The 24191-nt window shown below is 36.0% G+C and overlaps 1 protein-coding gene across 2 annotated transcripts in view; it reads left to right on the forward strand.

Annotated features, from left to right (window-relative positions):
• Positions 1-24191, forward strand: part of Prrg1 (proline rich and Gla domain 1) — a 106723-nt gene that overhangs the window by 39074 nt on the left and 43458 nt on the right. For both annotated transcript variants that reach the window (XM_046465034.2, XM_046465035.2), the window contains one exon: positions 7935-7987. In XM_046465034.2, coding sequence (XP_046320990.1) covers positions 7978-7987 — 10 coding nt within the window. In that variant the 5' untranslated portion in view covers positions 7935-7977. The remainder of the gene's footprint in view (positions 1-7934; positions 7988-24191) is intronic.

The raw sequence follows: 24191 nt of genomic DNA on the forward strand, positions 1-24191 counted from the left end.
TGTAGGATTCAGGGGAAAGGTCAAGGTGGGATATATATATTTGTGCTTTATTGAGATGGAAGTGATAACTGAAACATTACTGTAGATAAAATAAACTGTTTCTGTTAAGAAATACAGTTGACTTCATCAGGTGATTTATCAGGCATCTAGTTCGTAGTTTTCAGTGAGGTGCTTCTGCAGTTTTAACATGATTTATTTAGATGGTTATACCATTATCTTTAATATTTTATCATGGACTTGAAATTTAAGATCAACTGTCATATAAAATTAATGTCACACTTGAAAGTTTGTAGAGAATTGTCTAACTTGTTATTGATGGTGCTGATCTTTATGTTTCAATAACACGCTGAGGTTCCTTGTATTTCGTTTGACTTGTTGATTGATAAAAATTCAGTAAATAATTTTGTTGTGTATACCAGGGATTGGCAAATAATGGCTTGCTGCCTGTTTTTTTATAACCATGAACCAAGAATGTCCTTAACATTTTTAAATGGTTGAGAAAAACTAAGCTACTTCATGACACATGAAAATTACATACAATTTAAATTTCAGTGTCCTTAAATGAAGTTTTATTAAAACATACATACAAATTCCTTTCAGTGGCTGCTTTCATGCTATAATAGCATATTTGTGCAGTAACAACAGAGACTCTCAAGACCCAAAATTTTTATTCTCTGGCCTTTTACATAAAACATCTGCTGACCCCAGTATACACCAACCATGGTATCATAAGGAAACTAGTAAAAGACAAGTATCAAAAAAGCAGAAGTATTTGTCTTACACAGATAATTATTACTTAAACAAGTCTGTCCTCCTTTACTGTCTTCTTATTGTCTTGCTGGTATGTACAACCATTTATCACATTTAGCATACTTGTTTGAATGAATAGGCAGGATGGGGATGAAGCACACACCCATAATCCAAGTGACTTGGGAGGCTGAGGCAGGAGGATCGCAAGTTTGAGTTGCTTAGCACCTCACTTTGAACTTGTAATCCTCCATTCTCAGCTTCCTGAGCCTAGTTCTGCTGCCTAGTGTGGAAATACATGTACAAATATTTTATATTACATATTATTTTTAAAAAGTAGATGTCATATTTTAATGTTATAATTTATTAATTTTATAAACAATTATTAATATATAATATTTGCATATAATATCTCTATATCTTGGGGTTTTATATGTTATTGTTTTTATGCTTTTGAGATAATGGACCTAGTAAAATGTAAAGCATATAAGAAGTAACAAAAAACCCAGGCACGGTGGCACACACCTGTAATCCCAAAGGCTTGGGAGGCTGAGGCAAGAGGACCATGAGTTCAAAGCCAGCCTCAGCAAAAGTGAGGCACTAAGCAACTCAGTGAGACCCTGTCTCTAAATAAAATACAAAATAGGGCTGAGGATGTGGCTTAGTGGTCGAGTGCCCCTGGGAGGGAACTGGTTGTTTTGTGAACCCAGGGGTATCGCTTAGTGGTTTTCCATTGCATTTAGGCCAGAAATCCAAGAGGTTTACCAGCCAGTAAAGCCTTTGTATGATTTGACCATTTGTCTAACCTCTTTTTCTGGCCTTGCCAAAGTCATACAGAACTTATTTAAATTCCTCTGAATAACTTAAATTCCTTTATTTGCAATTTAAAAAATTATCTAACTTCCCCCTAGATGCTAAGCTCAATTAGAGCAGGAATCACATCTGTCTTATTCACCATTAACTCCCCAATGTTCAGCAAAATTACTGCAACATCATAAGCATTAAGGAAATATTTGTTGAATACCTACAGATGTGATTGAAAGATCACAGGACTTGGTGTAGAAATCCTAGGTTAAGATCCTGAGATGTGTTCTGAATCTTAATGCCAATTACACAGGTGTGTTTATGACAAATCATGGAGCTTTAATGTTAGCCTTTTTGATATATATGTGGAGAAGTTAAAAAGCAATCCTGGGCCAGGCGTGGTGGTGCCTTTATAATCCCAGGACCTCTGGAGGCTGAGGCAGGAGGATCACAAATTCAAAGCCAGCCTCAGCAACTTAGCAAGGCCCTAAGCAAGTCAGAGAAACCCCGTCTCTAAATAAAATATTTAAAAGGCTGGGGATATGGCTCAGTGATTAAGTGCCCTGTGTTCAATCCCCATATGAAAAAAAAGTAATCATGAGACACTCCTACTCACTAGCTGTAGGAACATGAGGACTTTGATTTTTCTGAAATTGAGTTTTATCATTCATCATTAGGTTTTGTTGTACCTACCTCATTGGATTGTTGTGAGCACCAAGACAATACAAATGAAATGTCTTATTGTAAATAGATATACAAAAAATACCAGTTGAATCTTTATTATCTGAAAGACATGGAATCCAAAAAGCTACAGAGGTGAAGCTCCCAGAGGCCTCATAGAATTAACCTTTCACTTAAAGAAGATCCCTTAGGCCACTTAAGAGAGCTGTGTCTTTAAGAGATAGCACCAGGAGGGAATGGACTCCAGGGAACATATCATCTTTGGAGTATGACACAGGGCCCTTAGGCCCAGTTGCCCTGAAAAATTAGAAGGGCTTTGGGGTTCGGGGAAAGGGCCAGGGACTAGAACTGGAAAAACCTTAAGTAGTGTAGCCAGAGGATGGTGCATTGAGCACAGTGGAGGACAGTGAAGGGACTCTCTAACCCAGCCTGGAAAGGGCCGTGTGGCTGAAAAGTAAAGCCAACGAGGAAGTACTTCTCTACAAATAAAAATGTAGCCTGCAGTGTTTTGAAACTAATAAAATAGGTAGCTATAATTGAATCTCCGAGGATTCCTGGAAGAAGAATAATTACCAGGAATAGGAATTTCTAGACTGTGACACAGGAAAGCTGGGAAAAGGGGGGCAAGTGCATATAATGGACATCAAAAACAGCAAAGGAAACTCTTAAAGAACTGGGGGTGCATACCCCTAACTTAGTTGTGCAGCTAAAACTAAAACTGAAAAATCAAATTTTGATTTTTCAAATTCAGCTCATAAAATCTATTTTACAGTGTGCTCTGTCTTAAGTAGTCTTAGTTAAACTTAATGTATTGAACCAGATTGACCAACTAAAAACTATAAGAATCAGATTGAATAAAGATATTGGGGGTGTGCCAAACCTTTGTTATCATCTTCACAGTTCCTACTTAATGATATCAAGAATCATTATAGCTATTTTCATTTAATCCTCTCTCAAAGCCTATGAGATGAGACCTATCATTAATAACCCCATTATATTTGAAGAAACCAAGGCTTAAACAGGTTAAATAACTTGCCCAAGGTCAGATAGATAGTAACTGGCATGCCAGGCCTCAAACCCAGTTACAAGTGGTGACAAAGCCATGCTCCAACTTGTTGGAATTCTTCATCAGGATATATAAAGCCAGTCATTATTTAAAAAGCCATGCTTAACTATGGTCAACTCTTCACTAAGTACATGGCTATCAAGATAATTATACCAAGATGGGCGTGGTAGCACACATCTGTACTCCCAGTTCATCTGTACTAGGGAGACTGAGGCAGAAGTATTGCAAGTTCAATGCCAGCATGGGCAATTTAGTGAGGCCCTGTCTTCAGGTTTTTTTAAGAAGTAAAAAGGGCTACGGATGTGCCTCAATGGTTGAGCACTTGCTTAGTACACATGAGCCCTGAGTTCAATCCCCAGCACCATGCACAAAAACAGATAAGTATATCAAAACATTATATCTAGGTGTGCTGGTGCAAACCTGTAATCCTAGCAATTTGGGAGGCTAGGGCAGGGGGATCACAGGTTTGAGGCTAGACTTAGCAATTTAGGGAAACCCTGTCTCAAAAAATAAAAAGAACTGGAGATAAAGCACCTATGGGTTAAATCCCCAGTGCCCCCCCCAAAAAAAAAAAAACCCCATCATGTTATACCTTAAATATATACAATTTAAAAACTATAGCCACAATGAAATCTACTATTCTTTATATTATGGACCAATTTTTTTTAAAGAGACTGAAAACAACTGATACAATTCTAAAAAATTAGGGAAAATATAAGTTCTATTTTTAGTATCCCCAATTAAGGAAATTTTTAGCTCACCAAATAAATAATACATAAAGGAGCCTAACACTCTTCCTGGCATAGTGTTACCTAGTAATTATTCAGTGTTCAAACTGCTTAGTGTTATAAAATGGTGTTTAATATTTGCTGAACTGAATTGATAGCAGGTTCTAGGACATTGATGTAAGGTTGGTCTAGGTCCTCATATAAAGCAGTGTCCACTTTGCAGTACCCAGCCTGTATTTTGAGATGCATTACTCTGTTCATAGTTCCTTGGTAGTTTTGGTGACACCGGACTCCTTATATTATGGATGTTAGCTTACTCGACTTAAGTATTCTATTGAACATTACATTTCAGCATTGTATGCATTTAAAAATATATAATATGTCAAACCCATGATTCTGCATACTTTTTTATAAGACAAGAATAAAGTGGATACTGAAGTAAAAGAAGTAACTTAATTGAAATAACATTAAGTAAGTGTAGATAATAGAAGCATTTGGCAAAAATCATAAATTTGATTAAGATGGCATGTGAATAACTGGAGTCTGAAGCACTGATCTGTACTAAGGGGAATAGGCAAATGATGTGTTTTGAACATTCTTGGTATGTGAGCTTCCTGTAAGTCTGTTTGTATAGGCCACTAGGATCCTCACTGGGATGTTCCAGTGCCCTGCACAGACAAAATATAGGTGTAGAAGAAAATTTGCTTACTCTCCAAAAATTAGGCAGTCTGATAGATCCTATAAGGTATGCACATCTGTATGCAGTAGGACCTAAGTTCCATATTATATAAGAGTTCCAAGGAAAAGGAGATTACTTCCTGCTCAGATAATGAAGGAAGACTTCACTACTGATGTTGAAAGATGAATAGAACTTTTGTAGGATAATGCAGATGATGCAGAAGAAATGATCAGAGACATGCAGTTGGAACAGTTCAAAACATGTTTAAAGGAGGAGTAGAGGCTGTTTTCACTGGGGTGTAGTATCACTATTAAGGAAAATGGAATCTGGTTGTAGAGGATATTTAGTGCCAGGCTGGGCAAATCCATGGAACCATATTTAGATGTCTTAATGTCTGGCCAAAAGCTGCTTTGTTGTTGTTGTTGTTAAGTATGTTGTCATTACTATAGAAGTAATGTTTAGTTTGGGGTGGTGACCTGAGGGAGAATCAAGATAGATTAATATTCCTGCTGACAGAAATATAAAAACTAAAGTGCCACACATACAACACACACACACACACACACTCACACACTCTCGCCAGCTGAAAGAAGAAACTAGAGCAGCAAGAGATCAGAGTAGAAAGAACAAGCTAACCATTGGCAACAGAAGAAATAGCACGGAGATAACCTGGGTCTGGGAGAATTTGGGGTTTGGGGTGATATGGGCAGTAGGCCACGAACCCTGTTTCTCTGTAAGGAAATCATCTTCTTTAAAACAAAATTCTAATCTAGAAGGCTAGGTGAGATGGCTGACAGTGGGCATTCACTTTTGCATCCTTGGTTATATTCTTCCCCTAGAAGATGGCTGGCTCCCATCTTGGGTCCTCCATGTTGACCTCTGGAGAGGCAATTCCTCTTTGAAAATCTTGGACTGTGTCTGATAACCCTTTCCTTTGTGGTTTCCCCAAAACTGTTGAAATAAGCTTGATTCTTTTCAAAAAGACTTTATTAAATATTAAAGAATAAACAAGAAATAAAATATAAGAAGTCCTGCCAAATTTATTGATCATTATCTGATATTACTGTCCGTGGTCAAACCACCGTCACCCCTCAAATCTCCTTTCCCTTGTATTGTCAGAGATATCTTCCTAAAATCCAAATTTAGCCATATCATTCCCCTGCTCAATTATTTCATAGCTTCTCATTTGTACATGGGTTATACTTTAGCATGTTGAATTTCTTATAGTTATTTCTGGAGTAAGAAATGTTTTATAATTCTGTTTACATAATGATTATTTCATTTATCAGCTTGGGAAGGGTTTATAGTTAAAATTGAGGTCTATTTGAGAAGGGTAAGGACCTTCCTGTGACTATATGTAAAAATTCCAGCTCTTTTCTAAAGCCTTCCTAGAATAGCTTCCTCAGAAGGGTCAGGAGTCACTGGACTCCACACTCCTATAGTGCTGAGTTTCTGCTAACTGTATATTCAGGGTGCCTCAAGGAAAAGTCACAGCAGGTAAGATTACAGCCCTTTGAAGAGTTCTATATTTTATAAATTGGTATTCTACAAAAGTTTTTTTTTTTTTCTTTTTTTGGTACTGTGGATCGAACACAGGATGCTTTACCACTGAGCTACACATCCTCAGCCATTTTTATTTTTTATTTGAGACAAGGTCTCTCTAAGTTCCTTAGGGCCTCGCCAAGTTGCTGAGGCTGGCCTTAAACTTGCAACCCTCCTGCCTCAGCCTTCCAAGTCGCTGGTATTACAAGTGTGTGCCACCATGCTTGGCTCTACATAAGATTTTTTGAGGACTGTCTGATGCTTTCAAAAATGATGGAGTAGTGAGAAGACATTAGATGGTCTCTCAAATTCTTTTCAGCTCCACAGTTCTCTGAGAATCCAGATCCCTTCTTTTTTTCCCTTTATCTTTTTCCAACTCCCTTCTTTTTTGATATACTTTGTTAATATTGTTCCATATAATTAGTATCGTGTTAGAAAATAGTAGCATTTCAGAATTGCAAAAGATGTTAGCAGTTATCTTATCCAGTTTTCCAAAATGACCTTTAAATTAGAACTCTTAAGAACTGCTGATTGTTTACAAAAACCACTGTGTAGCTAAATAGGTTGAGACTGTACTTTTGCCATATTGCTCATTTTAAAGTCTCTGAAAAATCTTGTAATAAAGAAACCTGTGTAGCTTACATTTATTTGATCAGAGAGCCTTGGTTTTGAGTAACACCTTTTAACATCCTGTGGCATATAATTTGGGAAATACCCATATAGTTCAGCACCCTCCTTTTGCAAAGAATTTGAAATAGTAAATGATTTATCCAGTGTTACATGGCTAGTTATCAGATTGCAGTCTAGTATTAATCCTTGATTTTTCCTGCTTAACTTATAAATTTCCTAATGGACTGATAGATTATATCTTACAGCTTTACCTCTCAGGTGCTTAGTTCCATATTGGGAACATAACAAGTGAACACCTCTAGTAAATATATGGTAGCTCTATGATTGAAACTTGTAAGAAAATTAAGCATTATGGTATGAATTGTTTTTTTTTGTATGTATATGTTTTTGATTTTTTTAAAAACAGAAATATTGCTCTCCTATACATACCTTCCCCTCTTACAACTGTGATGTCCACGTGTGCGCATTCGCTGGGGGGCTGTGGTTGTTTCTCCAAAGTTTCTGTTGTCAATAGTTCATGGTCCTTGATTCATACTGTCTATTGGGAATCATTCTGTGGGCTGCTTTGCCTCAGGGATAATTTGATTAGGGGTGCTGTTGTTTGATACCATTCAGGAAAATGTTCAACTGTAAAGGGTATTGGATTTGTCACAGAATGATATTGAAGGGAAGCCAGGGACAAGCAAGCTAATAACATGCTAGACTGGTTATTAACACTGGGCCTTTTGGCATTTTTGTTCACCAGTTTTTGTTGATATCACTGCCTTCCTAAGAGAAAGTGTGTGACCAGTTTGATTTTTATTTGGCAAGGACATAAACTAATACCAGATAAAGAAGCTCATAGTAAGTTGATACAGAGCCTGTGCTTTCCACAATACTGTGTTTTGTCCTCTGAGGTTAGATATCTGTGATAGAAGAAACATTTTTCTAAGGGAGCAAGATTGGAATGCACTGAAATGAAATGCTCACATTAACCACATCAGCTATAATGGAGCTTATCTGATGTAGTGACTCAGCCTCTGTGAATCTCACTGTGTATGTGCTCTGTTTTGTGCAGAGAACCTTCATCATCCAGGACCTGCCAGAGGCCACGAAAAAATATGGGGAGGGGTAAGTTTCTCATTCTTTTAAAAACTCTCTATACTAATCCATTGTAGCCAGGAAATTTCTTTTGCAACTCAAAGTATGTTTGTGTGTACCTAAATTGTATTTCCTGTTAGTGTTAGAAAGTTTTTGTCGGAAGCAGGGCTGTGCAGAGAAAGACCAACATATCACGTGTTGCCTACTGGTCTTTTATTCTGCTTTTTTGTGGAGATCTACCAGTAAAGGGAAAGACAGCTTAAACCCAGCTTTTTCCCACTTCTTAGCAAGGCTATCCATTATGCTTTCAACGTTTTTTAAGCTTTGTTAAACAGTAATAGAAACAACTAAAAAAGTTTCTCTTATGCAACCAATGACAGTAGTAAAATGATTCATCTGTGAGGTTGATTTGTAAACAGTTTGGTTTCACTTAAGATCTTAAGGCCCAGCATTAAGAAACGTTAGATCAATTCTTTGTGCTTGTTTTTGCTTTCTCATAAGGCTATGGGAAGTAGGCAAAAGACAAATCTAAAGTTATTTCATTGAAAATATTAACCAGCTACCACAGTGACTTCATAAATAATTCTAACCAGTGAAGATGATAAAATCAGAGTGCTATAAAGGACCCCAGAAGAAGACTTTGTGTGATGTAGCATAGTGAGAAAAGTATTGGATACAATCAGAAGGCCTGAATTTGAGTTCTATATCTACTACCTCCATCAGATCTCACAGCCTCCCTAAAATTGTTTGTTCATCTCTGAGGTGGGATTAATGCATTCTGTACTTCTAGCCTCAGGAAGTTGTGGTTGGCATAATGTGATAATACATGTATTTTGAGAACTCTAAAGTATAATGGAATAGAGCAATGATATTGGCTCATTGCTATCCTTATTGAATAAGTGTGTCTTTACTGGTTCTTTAAACAGGCAAAATGAAGTTATTTGATCAGATGCTTCTGTAGGCAGCAGGCTGGGGCATGGGTTGTGTAGGTAACTGAGAGCTCCTCCTTATACTGCGCCTCATTTGCTTCATCTACATATGTGTCTTGGTAAGCAGCCCCCAAATGATGGACCGGTCATGGAAAAAAATCTTATTGAACCCTGACAAATCAGCTTTTTCTCTTGTTTTCTCCAGAGCTTCTCTTGGAAATTGATTTGTCCTAGGGATTCTGGTTCTTTCCAAACCTTCACAAAAGATGCCAATCTCTGAAGGTTTAGAAATTTTAAAAATAAATAAAAAAACCTGGAATCACCTAGGCAAATTTCTAGAACTAATCCAGACCCTGCTCTGCCCCAAAGTCAGCTGTCAATAGAAGCTTCCAGGGTATTTCATTGTAGCTTGGTCCTCACCCAATCCCAAAAACTTCAAGTAGATGTGGAAAATGTTCTGATTGTTACATACCACCATAGCCATATGGAGAAGAGAGCCCACACTGAGACAAGCAACCCATTCTTTCTTGTTTCCTCTTTTCGTTTCAGACTAATCATCAGTTGCTAGCAAAGGGATCATTAGGTCTTTACCTTAAAAGATATCTCAGCAAATATTTGTTCAAATAGGCAGGCAATTAATAAAGTTCCTGCTAAAGAACAGGGCAGGATAATGTAATCTGCAAAGATGGGCATGTTCCAACCTGGAGATGAGATAAGGGAAGTGCTTCACATAATGCTGCTTTTACAAACATGGAAGCTTGTGATAGCAGCATTTTGACTCCTAGTGTTGACAACTTTAAAAGCATCCTTAATATCCTGAGTGTCAAAGAGATGCTATCCTTTATTCTCCCAACTTTGCTTAGTTAGCCTGATTACATTTGTTAATTGCTGACACTGTGAGTAGGGGGAAAAAGATGCTACTGTGTGCTCATTTTTCTCTTTTCTGGTTCTATACAATGAAGTTTTTACTGGATTTGGCAAAGATTCTCACAAACATAGCTCAATGTGTCATACAAAGGGACACCAAGGGAAATATCACAGAGATATGGCACCAGCCTCGTTAAATAAATTAAGGATCCATGAAAGCAAAGAACACATCAGGCCAACTGTACAGTATAGGTGAGAAATTAAGATTGAGGTGAATTTATTTTAGTATTATTTAATAAGGATAAAAATTATTTACAAATGTGTTAGAATTTTTTCATTATGTGATGAAAAAGATTATAAACAGTCTTAAGTTTTTTAAAAAAAGGGAACAGGTAAGAACAGAGTTGTGTTTTTAAGTTATTATTAAGCCACCAGTGTCTACTATGTATTGCACTGAAATCCTATTTACTATATATGAAGTATTAGCCATGGCTTAGTATTTGGGACTCTGATTTATAATTATTTTGTTATTAACAAGTATCTGAAGAATGTTTCATAATTCATAAATATTTCCTCTACATTATCTTACTAGAGTTATGAGGTAACCCTATGATATAAAATGAGGAGAATAATCTCCATTTATATAGTATAAAACTGAGGTTAATAACAGAAGATCTTATAGTCTACAGCCTGTAAATAGCTAAAATGCAAAAGTAAAAGTAAGTCATCTTATGTTACAGTTTTTTCCTTAAATAAACCATGTTCTGAATATCCTAAACATCAGTAATATATAAAATTGATTAAAAACCTAGGAGCCCCCTATTGCTGTCAAAAGTATGGAAGAAATTATCTTCTAAGATCTACAATGATGTTCATATATTTTGGGAGACAGGACAGATAGGCAAAAGGAGAGAGCTCAGTGTCTATCTGCATTTATCATAACAGCTAAAACACATATGAATTAGATAGTGGGGTGTCTCCAATACAAACATTTTCTGAGCAGTAACAGTCTTTGTTTGTAATCATTCAAAAAGCAGCAGCACTAGCTGGCTGATCATACCAGATATCAAGACAATTTAATTTGGAAACATTCCTCTGCATAACCCACAAAGGAAGGTGTCTAAAGGAAGGGGCCCGACAATGCTTACCTAGCCTGTGTGAAAGTCACCCTTTTTGAATGATGAGTTTTTCATCTTTATGCCTTTTATTTTCTTTATGTCTTTTTCTTGGCACAAACAATATAATACATCATGGAACATCAGAATAATTTAAGACAAGGTAAGATGCTGGTTCAAAAAAGAATGATATGTATAAATAAAATTACATATTAAATTCTAACAGAATTATCATTTTCACAAAGAAAGGAATGTGAGGACTTCACAAATGTATAGACTCACAAAATAGTATGTATATTATTTTTTAATCATCTTCAAGTGGAACTTACTTAAAGCTTAATTCTCCCTTTCCATTCCTCCCTTGAGCAAGTAGTATATTCATGACAAAATGATAAAAGGCTCAATACTCCCAGTAAATATTGTCTTGACCCAGAATGCAACTTTTGGGTGCTTTCTTACCCCCAATTTTTTTAATAAATAAAATCTGGCCAGGCATAGTGGCACATGCCTATAATCAATCCCAGCAGCTCGGGAGGCTGAGGCAGGATCACGAGTTCAAAGCTAGCCTCAGCAATGGTGAGGCACTAAGCAACTCAGTGAGACCCTATCTCAAAATACAAAATAGGGCTGGGGATGTGGCTCAATGGTTTAGTGCCCCTGAGTTCAATCCCCAGTACCCCCAAATAAACAAACAAACAAATAAAATCTAGGATTGTTGCTTTTATTAGAATGTTTAAATAGAGTCTGATTTTTAAAAATGTATGTGCCTTTTCACATTAATTTTTCTATCTTGGAACACACTGCATCTTCCAAGTGCTATAGCAGTGATTGTAGTATGTATTAATTACCTATAGCTAATTTCACTGTTTTCATTTTAAGAACGAGTTTCTGGGGAAAAAAATCATCATGCTATTTCAATAATAGCAGCCACAGATGCTCCTACCCACCCCTTTACAAAATAGGAATAATAGCCATGAATTAATTTACGTTGTTTTATAGAAAACAATATGTCTGGAGTAGCTTAATGATTGAAAGCAGATAAGACTTGTTTGTGGAGGATAATTAGAATAAAAATGTGAAAATATTTTAGCATTTTTTTCTGGTTCTTCTCTTCCAATATTTAGTCCTCAGAGATAACTTAAATGGTCAGGTCATTAAAAGAGTTCAAAGTTTAGAAGAAAATCTTAGGTCTATAAAATCTAAATCTGAAAAGTTATTTTCCATCTTTATTTTCTATAGTTAATGGTAAATGATGTTCAGATATAATTATATAGTTATGCTGTCATCAGTAGAATGCTGTCATTTTTTGTTTGTTTGTTTGTTTCTTATTAAAACAGACCAGCATGATTCTTTGAAATCTATGGGTGTGCTTGACTCCTTGGCCCAAAGAAGCCAACCATGTCCCCAACTTAAGACTTACTGAAAGGAAAGATGGTTTACAGCCACCAGAGTAAATCTGAGTTCTTTGATTCACTGCTGAACTTCTTCTGCACAGTTGAGGCCAATTCTAAACTTTAACTCTGAGCATACAGCTCCATATTTTCAAACAGGGAATGAATCTTCAAACTGACAAGCCGTGTAAAGTGACAAGCTCATAATGTAGTACCTAATTTCATTTGGCAGCTCCCTGGTTTATAGTTCAAGTGAAGGCATACATTTAAAGTCAATTAATTATTTCATTTTCTGGCCTCTATTAGATCTGAGAGTCTTTATTATGGTGACATTTTCATGTCTCTGTAGTTTAGATGATGTCACCAATTTATCGTAAACTCTTCATAATTTTATAATAGTAATACAAATCTGTTTGGGGCTGACAGCTGCCATTATTTTTTCCTGGCAAGTCTTTCCTACCACAGAAAAATGGGTTATTTCAGGGTCAGTCTACTTTTTAAAATTCTTTATAATGACATAACTTTGATGTAGTCCTTTCTGCCTTTTACTTTTTTAAATATTACATTTCATCTGTAAGTCTTGACTGATTTCTCAACCTCAGCACTGTTGAGGTGTTTTAAAATTTGAGGCAAAATTCACCCAACATGACTATTCTAAAGTATAACACGGAGTGGTATTTAGTACATTCATGATGTTGTACAACCAAATAGTTCCAAAACATTTTCATTACTTGCAAAGGAGACACCATATCCATTAAGAAGTCACCTTCTGTTTCCCTCCTTCCAGACTCTGCTTACTGAGTCGAATCTGCTTTCTATTTATTTGCCTATTTTGGATATTTCACATAAACAAAATAATACAATATGTGACATTTTGTTCTACACACTGTGCACATGCATCTGTTTTTTTTCCCCCAAGTAGCATACTGTTTTTGAGGTTTATTCATGTTGTTATTATTTAGACCACATTCCTTTTTATGACTGAATAATATCCTATTGTATGATTATGCCACATTTCATTTATCCATTCGTCAGTTGGTGGGAATTTGTTTATTTTCCACCTATTGTGAATAGTGTTGCTGTGAATACTAATGTACAAGTTTTGGTTTGAGTGTTGTTTTTTAGTTATTTGGATACACATTAAACAGTGACTAAAGACACTTGGGACTAGAATAGTCTTTGTTGTGGGACTGTCCTGTGCATTGTAGGATGTTTAACAGCATCCTTGGCCTCTCTCCGTTGTATGCCAGTAGCACCCCTGTCCTTAAAGTTGTGGCAATTGAAAATGTATCCAGACATTGCCAAATAGCTCCTAAGGAAAAAAAGTGGCCCAACGTTGAAAGCCACTGATATTAAATAAATCAAAGGGAATCTTAAGAGATAAGCCAAACTTCACATATTGTTCTTTTAAAAAATTATTCATTCTTTTTAAATATACTCTATTGTTTTTTAGAAAATGTTTTCAGTTTGTAACAAAATTAAGCAGAAGGTACAGAGATTTCCCATATGCTCTCTGCCCTCATTATCATAGCCTCCCTTACCATCTCAGCCTCCCTCATTATCAGCCTACCCCACCAGTGGTACATTTGTCAGTCTAAGAACCTGTATTGACACATCATTATCACTCAGCATCCATAGTTTACATTAGGGTCCATTCTCGGTGTTGTACTTTTTGTGGGTTTGGACAATGCATGGATCCACTATTATAGTTATTATACAGGTTCGTTTCACTGCCCTAAAAATCCTCTGTGCTCTACCTATTTGTCCCTTTCAGCCCCACTTCCCCACAAAGCCCTGGCAATTACTGAGCATTTTATTGTTCCCATAGTTTTGTCTTTTCCAGAATGTCACATAGTTGGAATCATACAGTATGTAACTTTTTCAGATTATCTTCTTAATGTTCTTCTGTGTCTTTTCATAGCTTGATAGCTCATTTCTTTTTTGCACTGAATAATATTTCATTGTCTGGATGTATTACAATTTACCCATTCACCTACTGAAGGACATCTTGGTTACTACTAAGTCTTAGCAACTATGAATAAAGCTGCTGTAATCATCCATGTGCAGATATTTGTGTGGACATAAATTTTTAACTCTGGGTAAAGAGCAAGGAGAATAATTGTTAGATAATATGGTAAGAGTAATTTAAAAAAATCTGCCAAACTGTCTTCCAAAGTCGCTATACCATTCTGCATTCCCACCATCAATGAATAAGAATTCCTCTTGTTCCATATTCTTGACAGCATTTTATGTTGTCAGTGTTCTAGATTTGGGTCATTTTAATAGACATAAAGTGGTATCCCATTGTTTTGACTTGAAATGCCCTGATGACATGCTGTGAAGCATCTTTTCATATGTGTATTTGCCATCTATATATCCTCTCTGGTAAGGTGTTTGGCCCATTTTTTAATTCTGTTGTTTTACTCTTGAGTTTTAAGAGTTCATTGTACGTTTTAGATAAGAGTCTTTTATCAGATGTATCTTTTGCAAATACTCTTACCCATTTATGGTTTGCCTTTTCATTCTCCTGGTATAGTGTTTTCCATAGAAGTAAGTGGAGTCTAGGGTGTAGTCTTAATCTTATAATGAAACATTCCTATTTGGAGGTAAGTCACTTACTTTGTACATCTCCATTGTCCAGTCAGTAAAATGGAGAGATTGAGATGGATCTGTATGTAGTGTCCAGTGTACTCAGTTAAGCACCTGATCTTCTAAAGGGGCCCCTGAAGGAAAGGAGGAAAGGAAGCAAAGTGCCTCTGGTATATAGAACTTCCCCTTCAGACAAACTAACTCTACTGTTTTATATTTTATCTGTTTTCTTTCTCATAGGTTTGATTTGCACAGGATTCCATGGCTAATAAACTTTAGAAAACCCCTGGATTAATTAAATCTTATAGATCCTTCCAGATCTGAGATCCTGTGATACATGAACTCTCATTAGAATCCTCTTTTTTTTTTTTTTTGGTACTGTGGATTGAACTGAAGGGCACTCTACCACTAAGCCACATCCCCAGCCCCTATTTTGTATTTTATTTACAGACAGCATCTCACTGAGTTGTTTAGTGCCTCACTTTTGCTGAGGCTGGCTTTGAACTCATGATCCTCCTGCCTTAGCCTCCCAAGATGCTGGGATTACAGGTGTGCACCACCATGCCCAGCTTAGAATCCAGTTTTTGAAGCTATAGTAATATGTAAAAGGGAAGAAAAGTAACACAGGGAACAAAAGAATAGCTAATATTATGTGCCTCTCAGTCTCATGACAAATCAGTTGTTTCTCTGCATTATGGTTGTGAAGCATTATAATTCTTCCAATGTTTCCAGGGTAGTCTTACACACTCATTACATTAGTTTGAACCATGTGAAATGGCTGAAAGTCATGATTTGGGCATTCAAAAATTATAATTCCATATGCCTCAACTTAAATGCAATGTGCATATAGGGAGCCCTTGACTTCAGAGGCTTCTTAAGCATCCAGCTCATATAAAAGTGTGTACCTCATGGGTGGTTCAAGATCCTGTTTGGAAGCATATAAGATTAAAGAATTCCATGCATCAACCCAACACATCTTTTGGTATTGATATACACAAAGAATCATTAAAGAAGGTATTGAAAAAATCCAAATCAATTTGTTTTTAAAGTTATTAGGTTCTTTTTGGTAAATGTTGGAATTGGCTAAAGGTATGTGAGGTCTAGGTCTTTCTACAATCTAGTTGCTAGATAATAGGCCAAATTTTGCTATATACACAGACATATATCAACAAGAAATATCTAACATATTCTATCAATTCTATGAGGTCCCATTTCTTTTCCCTTTTAGATCCTACCACAATACCTTAAATGAAAAGTTCATCTGAGGCATATGTAACAGCATGCTAGCAATATTATTCAGCTAACATATGTAGTTAGAGGAAAGAAACCAAGACTCCTTCAAGCTGAACACAGGACCTTTTAAGACTCAAGTCTTGACCACCATTTCTAAGAGTACAAAATACCAGGCTTTAGATTTGTACACTGTAATCAGGCCAAACTTTACTGTCATTCCGAGAGCAAACTCACATATAAACAACATGATTTAACCATTGAAAAGTCATTTCTGAAATCCATGCACTAATTATAACAAAAGCACTAATTCATCTGTGAAACTCCATTTCTTAAATCTATTATGCTTTGATGTGGGCTGAAGTGAGAGAGCTGAATGTTTTTACGATAGCCACCTTTGGAATGTGGTTCTGTTGTTACATTATGTGTCCTACTCAGTTATTCACTCCTAGAGTCTAGATTATAGCTGTCACATAGAATACACACTGTACTGTCTGTTAATGGGTTGTAAAGCAATCACCATAACAAAAAAATTATGTGTTTAAAACTGTATTTCATACTTAAGGAGTTTTATCTACCTGCCCTTTCCCCCATTAAATGTTGATTATTAGTTATAGTTATTTCCATGTTCTTCCATATGGGACAGAAGTATAATCAGGTATAAATAGGCTCCATAAACTCAAAGGGAAATTTTGTGGTTGTAACAACTGTAAATGTGAACACTGCTGATATCCTTGCTGATAAAATTGAGGCACTAGTAATAGGAAAGATAGTCATCTTTTGAATACTTCGGTTTTGATGGTTCCACATGATTGTGTATTTAATTAGTCAAATTAGATCATTTATTAATTCCATATTAGTTTGATTCATGTGGGTAAGGTACTGCCTCTAGTTCAAAAATATCACATTAGAATACCATGCCTTTATATCAACTGGCATAATTGCTAGTAATTTGATGTAATTCTTAGTAATGCTGCCATCTGTCATTTCATGTGGATTCTTTTTATAAATAGTTAGAAACTGTAAAACCCCTTCAAAGAAAATTTTGTCTTTTACCTTCCTTTGTAGGATAACCTATTAGGTCATTTCTCTATATTTCATTTTCTTTTCAAAGCATAAAATTATTAAGCAAGTGAAATGAATATACAATCTAAAATTTGCCTTTTAAGAGGGCTGGGGTTGTGGCTCAATGGTAGAGCACTTGCCTAGCACATGTGAGGCCCTGGGTTTGATTCCTTAGCACTGCATATAAATAAATAAAATAAAGGTCTATTTACAACTAAAAAAAAAATACTAAAAGAAAAAGAAAACTATACTGAGACCCAGCAGCTTCCGAGGCTGAGGCAGAAGGATTGCAAGTTCAAAGCCACCCTCAGCAACTTAGCAAAACCCTAAGCAACTTAATGAGACTCTGTCTCAAAATAAAAAATAAAAAGGGCTGGAGGTGTGGCTCAGTGATTAAGTGCCTCTGGGTTCAACCCCTGATACCAAAAAAAGAAAAAAACATATAGTGAGGTAGTTAGTAGCACACCAAGGGAACCATGTTTGTTTTGTTTTTAAAGAATATTGACTTTATTCTCTTTCAAATGATTTATCAGAGGGGAGGGAGGGGAGTGGGCATGGGGACAAGAAAGATGGTGGAATGAGATGGACATTATCACCCTAGGTACATGTATGACTGCACACATTGTAACGCTACATCGTGTACAACCAGAGAAATGAAAAGCTGTGCTGTAATTGTGTACAATGAATCAAAATGCATTCTGCTGTCATATATACCTAATTAGAATAAATTAATTAATTAATTTAAAAAGACTACTGACTTTATAGACATACATTATTTCTTTTGTCTTTTCTAGAAACCATTCCTGGCATATTATCCACACTTAGTTCAGGAAACCTGCCTGTAATCATCTGGCATTTTATTGTATGACTCTGGTAGCAGAAAGATATTTTTCAGAAAGTCTTAGGTAATGATCACAACCACCATATTGTCTTTGTAAGAACACTTTGGTTATTAAAGATATTAATAAAAATTGTTTCTTCTCTCAAGTCCAACTCTGTACTCTCATGAACTCAATCCCGAAACTTCAAATTATTTTTTAAACACCTGAGTTCTAGAATGGCCTCAGCTCCCTAATTCCTTGTAAATACAAGACTGTATGCCATCCTAACTAAACTATAAATTAGTGACAACCTGGTTGGGCATATGAGCACCACCATACAATAAATTCTAGATTATAAACATACCAACCATGAAAAAATCAACCTTAATTTCCATAAATAGATTACAGTGGTGAAATAAAATTGGGAAATATTCTGTTTTCTATCATCCTAAGTAAAGATAGGAAGATGGTTCAAGTAGTCTGTTTTATTTTGCATAATTTTATTTTTACTAAGTGAAATATCACTTCAGATTGTGAGATTTTGTTTTCCTAGGGAAAGTTATTTCCATCAGTCTATGATAAAGGGATGAGATATATTTTTAAATGTAATATATATTGGGGATTGAACACAGGGGTACTCTACCACTGAGCTACATCCCCAGCCCTTTTTTAAAATATTATTTTTAGACAGGTTCTCACTAAGTTGCTGTTGCTAGTCTTGAACTTGTGATCATCTCAGCCTCCCTAGTCACTGGGATTACAGGTGTACTTCACTGTGCCTGGCTACATTGGTCTATAATAAGAAGTACTTATTTTAACAGGGGAAAAAACTTGAAGGCATTGTATGCAGGCACAATTGATGAATATAAGATTTAAAAAAAAATAAAGTGCAGAATTGGATGGGGAGGCTGCTTTGTCAGTTTTCTATGTGAGTTAGTATGTTGGTTTGGGGGATGTTTATTGCTTGGCTGGAAAATAGTATATTCATATCCCCAAAGAATTTGGGTATGATACACTATTCCCTCTTTGCAAAATTCTTTCCAATGATGGAACCCTTCATTAGGACAACTGAAAGCACTTAAGAAATCACATCCAATACCTTGCTTCACAAAGGAGGAAAAGGCCCACATAAATTAAGCAACAAATATTAGAATCATGCAGCCAGTTTAATGTCAGAAAGGGAACAGGAATCACATTTCCTGACACAAATTCAGGACCTTCTGCCCATATCACTCTTTTGTTCTATAGTTTCACAGGCCTCCATGCAAGGGTTGGTGAAAGTGGTGAATGGATATTGGCTCTTTTAGACTTGAACAATATATCAACAAAGGGCACCTTTCATGTGACAAACAGAAAGCTTGAATAAGCAGATAGCTTTGCATGTTCTGCAGTCTTGTATGGGAAAATCACAACTAAACAAGATAGTAGAGATTTATTCAGAAAAGAAAAATCAGTTGTCTGGTTAGTTTGTGGACTTATTACAGATTCAGTCTGCGGTACACCAACATTTACATAGTATTGTCTGGGACCAAATTTTCCATTTGAATAAATATATTTGGCAGATTGCCTCCCTTTTTTAATGTGTTAAAATCTTTTGGGCTGAGGGTGTAGCTCAGTGGTAGAGCGCTTGCCTAGCATGTGCAAGGCCCTGGGTTTGAGTCCTAGCACTGCAAAAAAAATTTAAAAACAAATTTTTAAAGTACTATTTTTATAGAAATAGTTCTAAATTAGATAATATAATTTAGTGCCTCTGTAAACATTATCTTGAACATCATATGGTCTTTTACTGGTGACTCAGTTCGCCATGATAAACATAATCATTGATGTCTACTGCTTTGGAAGCTGTCAGCATGAGAGGAATTAGATCCTTCTCTAAATATCCCTCCAAGGGCCTTCTGTCTTTCTTTTCCTTTGCCTTTGGATTAATTAGCTTTCACTTCTTATTTCTGTCAGTATATTGATCTAATTCAGCCTACACTGACCCTTCTACTTTTCAGTTTTAATGTTCAGTGAGGCTTTGTAGTCTCACAGCCAGGCTGGTGGACATGGATAGAGGAAACTGACCCTTGATTTGTTTAAGGAGGCTGGGGCTCCCCTGAAGGTAAAGCATAACATGATTATAATACATGACCTTGGTCAGCTCTTTGTCTCTGAGTTTATGAGAATGGATTTATTTGAGTGACTTATGCAAAAATGAGGTATTACCATCATTAAGATCCACAATGATTATGTAAAATATTGAATAGCCACATGAACTATCATCCTAAAATTCAACAGAACATAATTTAACCAGTATATTTTTGTAACTACCCATGATTCTCTAAACTTGTATATCTGTCACATATGTAATATTCTTTTCTTAACCTATCCTTTCTAAAAGTTTTTTTTTGTGACTTATTGTTAAAATTCCAATGATGATAGGTTATCTATCAAAATGCATTTGACAAAAAGGAAGTAAAAGCAAGCATACAAATTATAGCCAAGGATGTTTCTTTATGAGTTTATTACAAATACCAGGTCCTTATAAATAAGGAATAGAAACAGTCCTTAATTTACATTCAGGAGAATCTCTGGAATTTTAAAATCTGATGACAGCCCCCCAAATATTTATGACTCATCAAAATATACGTAGCAACAATACCACATTGGATAATTGAAAAGACTTAGAAGATTCTATAGGGTATATTCTCATTGTCTTTAATAATAGCAAAGGTAAGGTGCACAGGGGAAAGATGGCTCCCAAGGCCATTTTTAGTCACATAGAACACATTTGTCTTCTAATTGTGAACAACCAAGATATGTGCAAGGCTCTCATGAGTCTTTGATATCCCACTAGTTATGTGGCTGAAACTAGGCTGTATAATCAATTAAATCAAGTGCAAAACATTAGTCTATACGTTTTCATTAAACAAGTTAGAAAAGTTAATACAGAGTTCCTATAAAGGAGTTTCAGACTTTAAACTGAGCTTTGTAAAGCTAGTATATTTTATCCCAGATTTGACCCAGGGAACCAAACTCCCAGGTATTCCTGAAGTTAAGCAGAAAGGCAGATACACTCATTGCAGGCTAACCCAGTCTGTGCTCATTTATTCTGATTTTTCTAAGTACAATTTTTTTTTTTTTGTACTGAGAATTAAACTCAGGGGCACTTTACCTCCAAGCTACATCCCCAGTCCTTTTTTATTTTTTACTTTGAGACAGTGTCTCAATAAGTTGCTGAGATTAGCCTTGAACTTGCAATCTTCCTGCTTTAGCCTCTGTGTCACTGAGATTACACATATGCACCGCCATGACTGCTCTAAGTGCAATTTTATTATCAGTTTGGTAAATCTTTTTTTTTTCTTTTCATGCAATAACTGCCACAAGTCATAATACTATTTATTGAACATCCATCCTTTGCTAATTTCTGAGCAAAGCAGTCTATGTACATTACTTCATTTATAACTGAGATTAGTTCTATTCAAAGAAACTTTTATTAGTACATTATAGTATACATCATATTGGGGTTTGTTTTGACATAATTATACAGGCATGAAATATAATTTCCTCCAATTCAATCCCCAGTACTTCCCTTTTCCTATTCCTCCTCCTTGTACTGCTATTCAAATTTATAGATCCCAAAATGATACTTAGGTTTTTGCTTTCCTCGATAGCTTTTGCTCAGGGAATATTTTTACTTACTTTCTAACTAATTTGGGATATCAATGAGATCACATTTGTTTTTCAAATCAAACAATCACAAGCTCCCCATGATGTGTTTTAGACAGCTTTTGGGTTGCTGTGACCAAGACATTGGACAAGAACAACTTAGAGGAGAAAAAAGCTTATTTGGGGCTCATTGTTTCAAAGTTTCAGTCCATAGATGGCAGAGTCCATTGCTCTAGGTCCAAGGTAAGGCAAAATATCATGGTGGAAGGGCCCTACAGAAGGAAGCTGCTCAGCATCTGATGGAGTCAGGAAGCAGAGAGAGAGAGTGGGAAGAGGATGCAGGGAAGATGCACCCTTCCAGGGTACACCCCCATGGACCACCTCCTCATGCTATACTTCATCTGCCTACAGCTACCATCCAGACATTCCATTCAAATTAGAATGCACTGCTTGGGTTATAGCTCCCATAATATAATCATTTACCTCTGAATATTCCTGCATTAACAGGAGCTTTGGGGGAATACCACACATCCAAAGCATAACAGCAAGAGTGTTTTTCTTCCTTTCCCAGTCAACCCTATCCCCATAGGAAATCCAAGAACTGCAGAATTGCACATTAGGTCTAGAGGGATAGGCCTTGATTCTTGGATTGAAGAAAGGATACTGGAATGCTAGGTTCATTTGTAGAAAGTCCCTGTTTTCCATTATTCTTGATGTTCTTGCTACTGTCACTGGTGTATAGTCTTACATAAAAAACAGGGCACAAAAATCAGGCTTTCTGGTACTCAGAATAGTTCCAATGTAACTAGAGAAATCACTACAGTAACAACATAGGTTGTCCCAACTAGGCTAGTGGTAAATTACAATGCTAGGAGGACACTGTTCTACCCAGAATTTTACTTTCCTGTGCTTACTTCATTGCATAATAGGCTTGATTTCTCAATATTTCAGCATTTAATGAACCTAATGTTTAAGCTTTCTTATCTCTGGTGTATTATCTTGTTTTGTGTTGCTACAATGAAATTCCTAAGGCATGCTAATTTTATGAAGAAAAGAAGTTTATTTAGCTTACAGTTTTGGAAGTTGCAAGTCCAAACAACATGGTGGAGGCTCTGGTAAGAGCCCCTCTCTCAACTGTCATCTTATGGCAAATGGCAGTGATGGGGGCATGTGTGATAAGAAGAAATCATATCACCAAATGGGATGACATTAGAGATTCTGGAGTTCCACAGTCCCTTCTAAGGACATGTCCCAGTGACAAGGACTTCTCACTAGATTCCACCTCTTAAAGGTCCACCACCACACTGAGGAACACAGCTATCAGGTGAAAGAAAGACCTAATAGTTACATTTATTAAGTAATTAGGTCCAAACAGTTTAATCATTTTTATCCTGACAGCATAGTAGCTGTTTGAAAGAGTAATATGCATAAATTGGAAGAAAACAATATTTTATCTTCATCTTAAATAACATAGCAATATACTAATAGAAGGTATGCACATGTTGGGCCCTGCTGGCTTCTCAAATCTTGGAATCAGATTTGATACTGCCACCCCCAGTTTTTGTTCCATGCTGATTTTTCACATGGCACTTGTATTTTTTTTTTTTTTAATCACAGCTGAAAATCCAGCTTTGCAAGGGAAAGGAATGTAGATCTATCTAATGATAAAACCGTGAAGTACCTCAAGCTCTAGTTTCTGTGGTGTCTGACAGATGTTGACTATCACTGCTTTCCTTCAAAAATCACTGGATCTCCTTCAAAAATGTAAAATATACTGTATATCCTCTGTTATTACCCCCAAGGGCTTTGCTACACACTTTGGGAACCAAGGTGCTAGTTTCTTGCCAAAGCAAAAAGCATCTGACTACTCCCTCTTCCCAGAACAGTAGATGCCTAGCTATTTTACATCTAAGTAACTACTGAAAGAAACTAAATCATTCTTACAGAACAACAAAACTGTGTGCTCTTTGGGAAGTACAAATAGAAGTATTCTATAAATTTTCAAAGGTAGTTTCTCTTAGCATTTGAATATCCCTTTTTTTAGCTATCTCCTAGAAACTTGGCTACAAATATATTTTACACAATATACAAATACCTTTGACAACAATATTTTAAAATTTCAGTACTGCTTCATAATTAGAGGTATGTTCATGGCTTACAAGATTCTTTTCATTCAGTCTCCAAGTCTTTCCCATTCTGCCTTTTCATTAATCCTATTCTGTACCAAGTTCTTTACTAGATGTTACAAAAGAAAGAGTTTGAGTCAAAATACTAATAATACATGGTTCCTGTCCTCAAGAAGTTTATAACCTTAAGGGGAAACCAGAGTCATAATAAAAATCATAATAAAATTTGCTTAATAGCTATAGTCCTTAGCTTGTCTGTCTAATGAAGTAGGAAGTCAAGTCTGGGGAAGGTTTTAGAGGATGTTACACTGGAATAGGAGTTCACTGGGCAGAAGAAATATCAGGTGCAAAATTATAGAGGCACAAAGGGGCCTAAACTAAATCTTAACCATTCTATTTATAGAATGGTTAAGATTTAGTTTAGCTGATAATCAGATGTATGGTAGGTTAAGC

Source organism: Marmota monax, unplaced genomic scaffold (genome assembly GCF_021218885.2).
Source record: "Marmota monax isolate L192 unplaced genomic scaffold, Marmota_monax_Labrador192_F-V1.1 WCK01_AAM20220418_F8-fsc00158, whole genome shotgun sequence".
NCBI lineage: Eukaryota > Metazoa > Chordata > Mammalia > Rodentia > Sciuridae > Marmota > Marmota monax.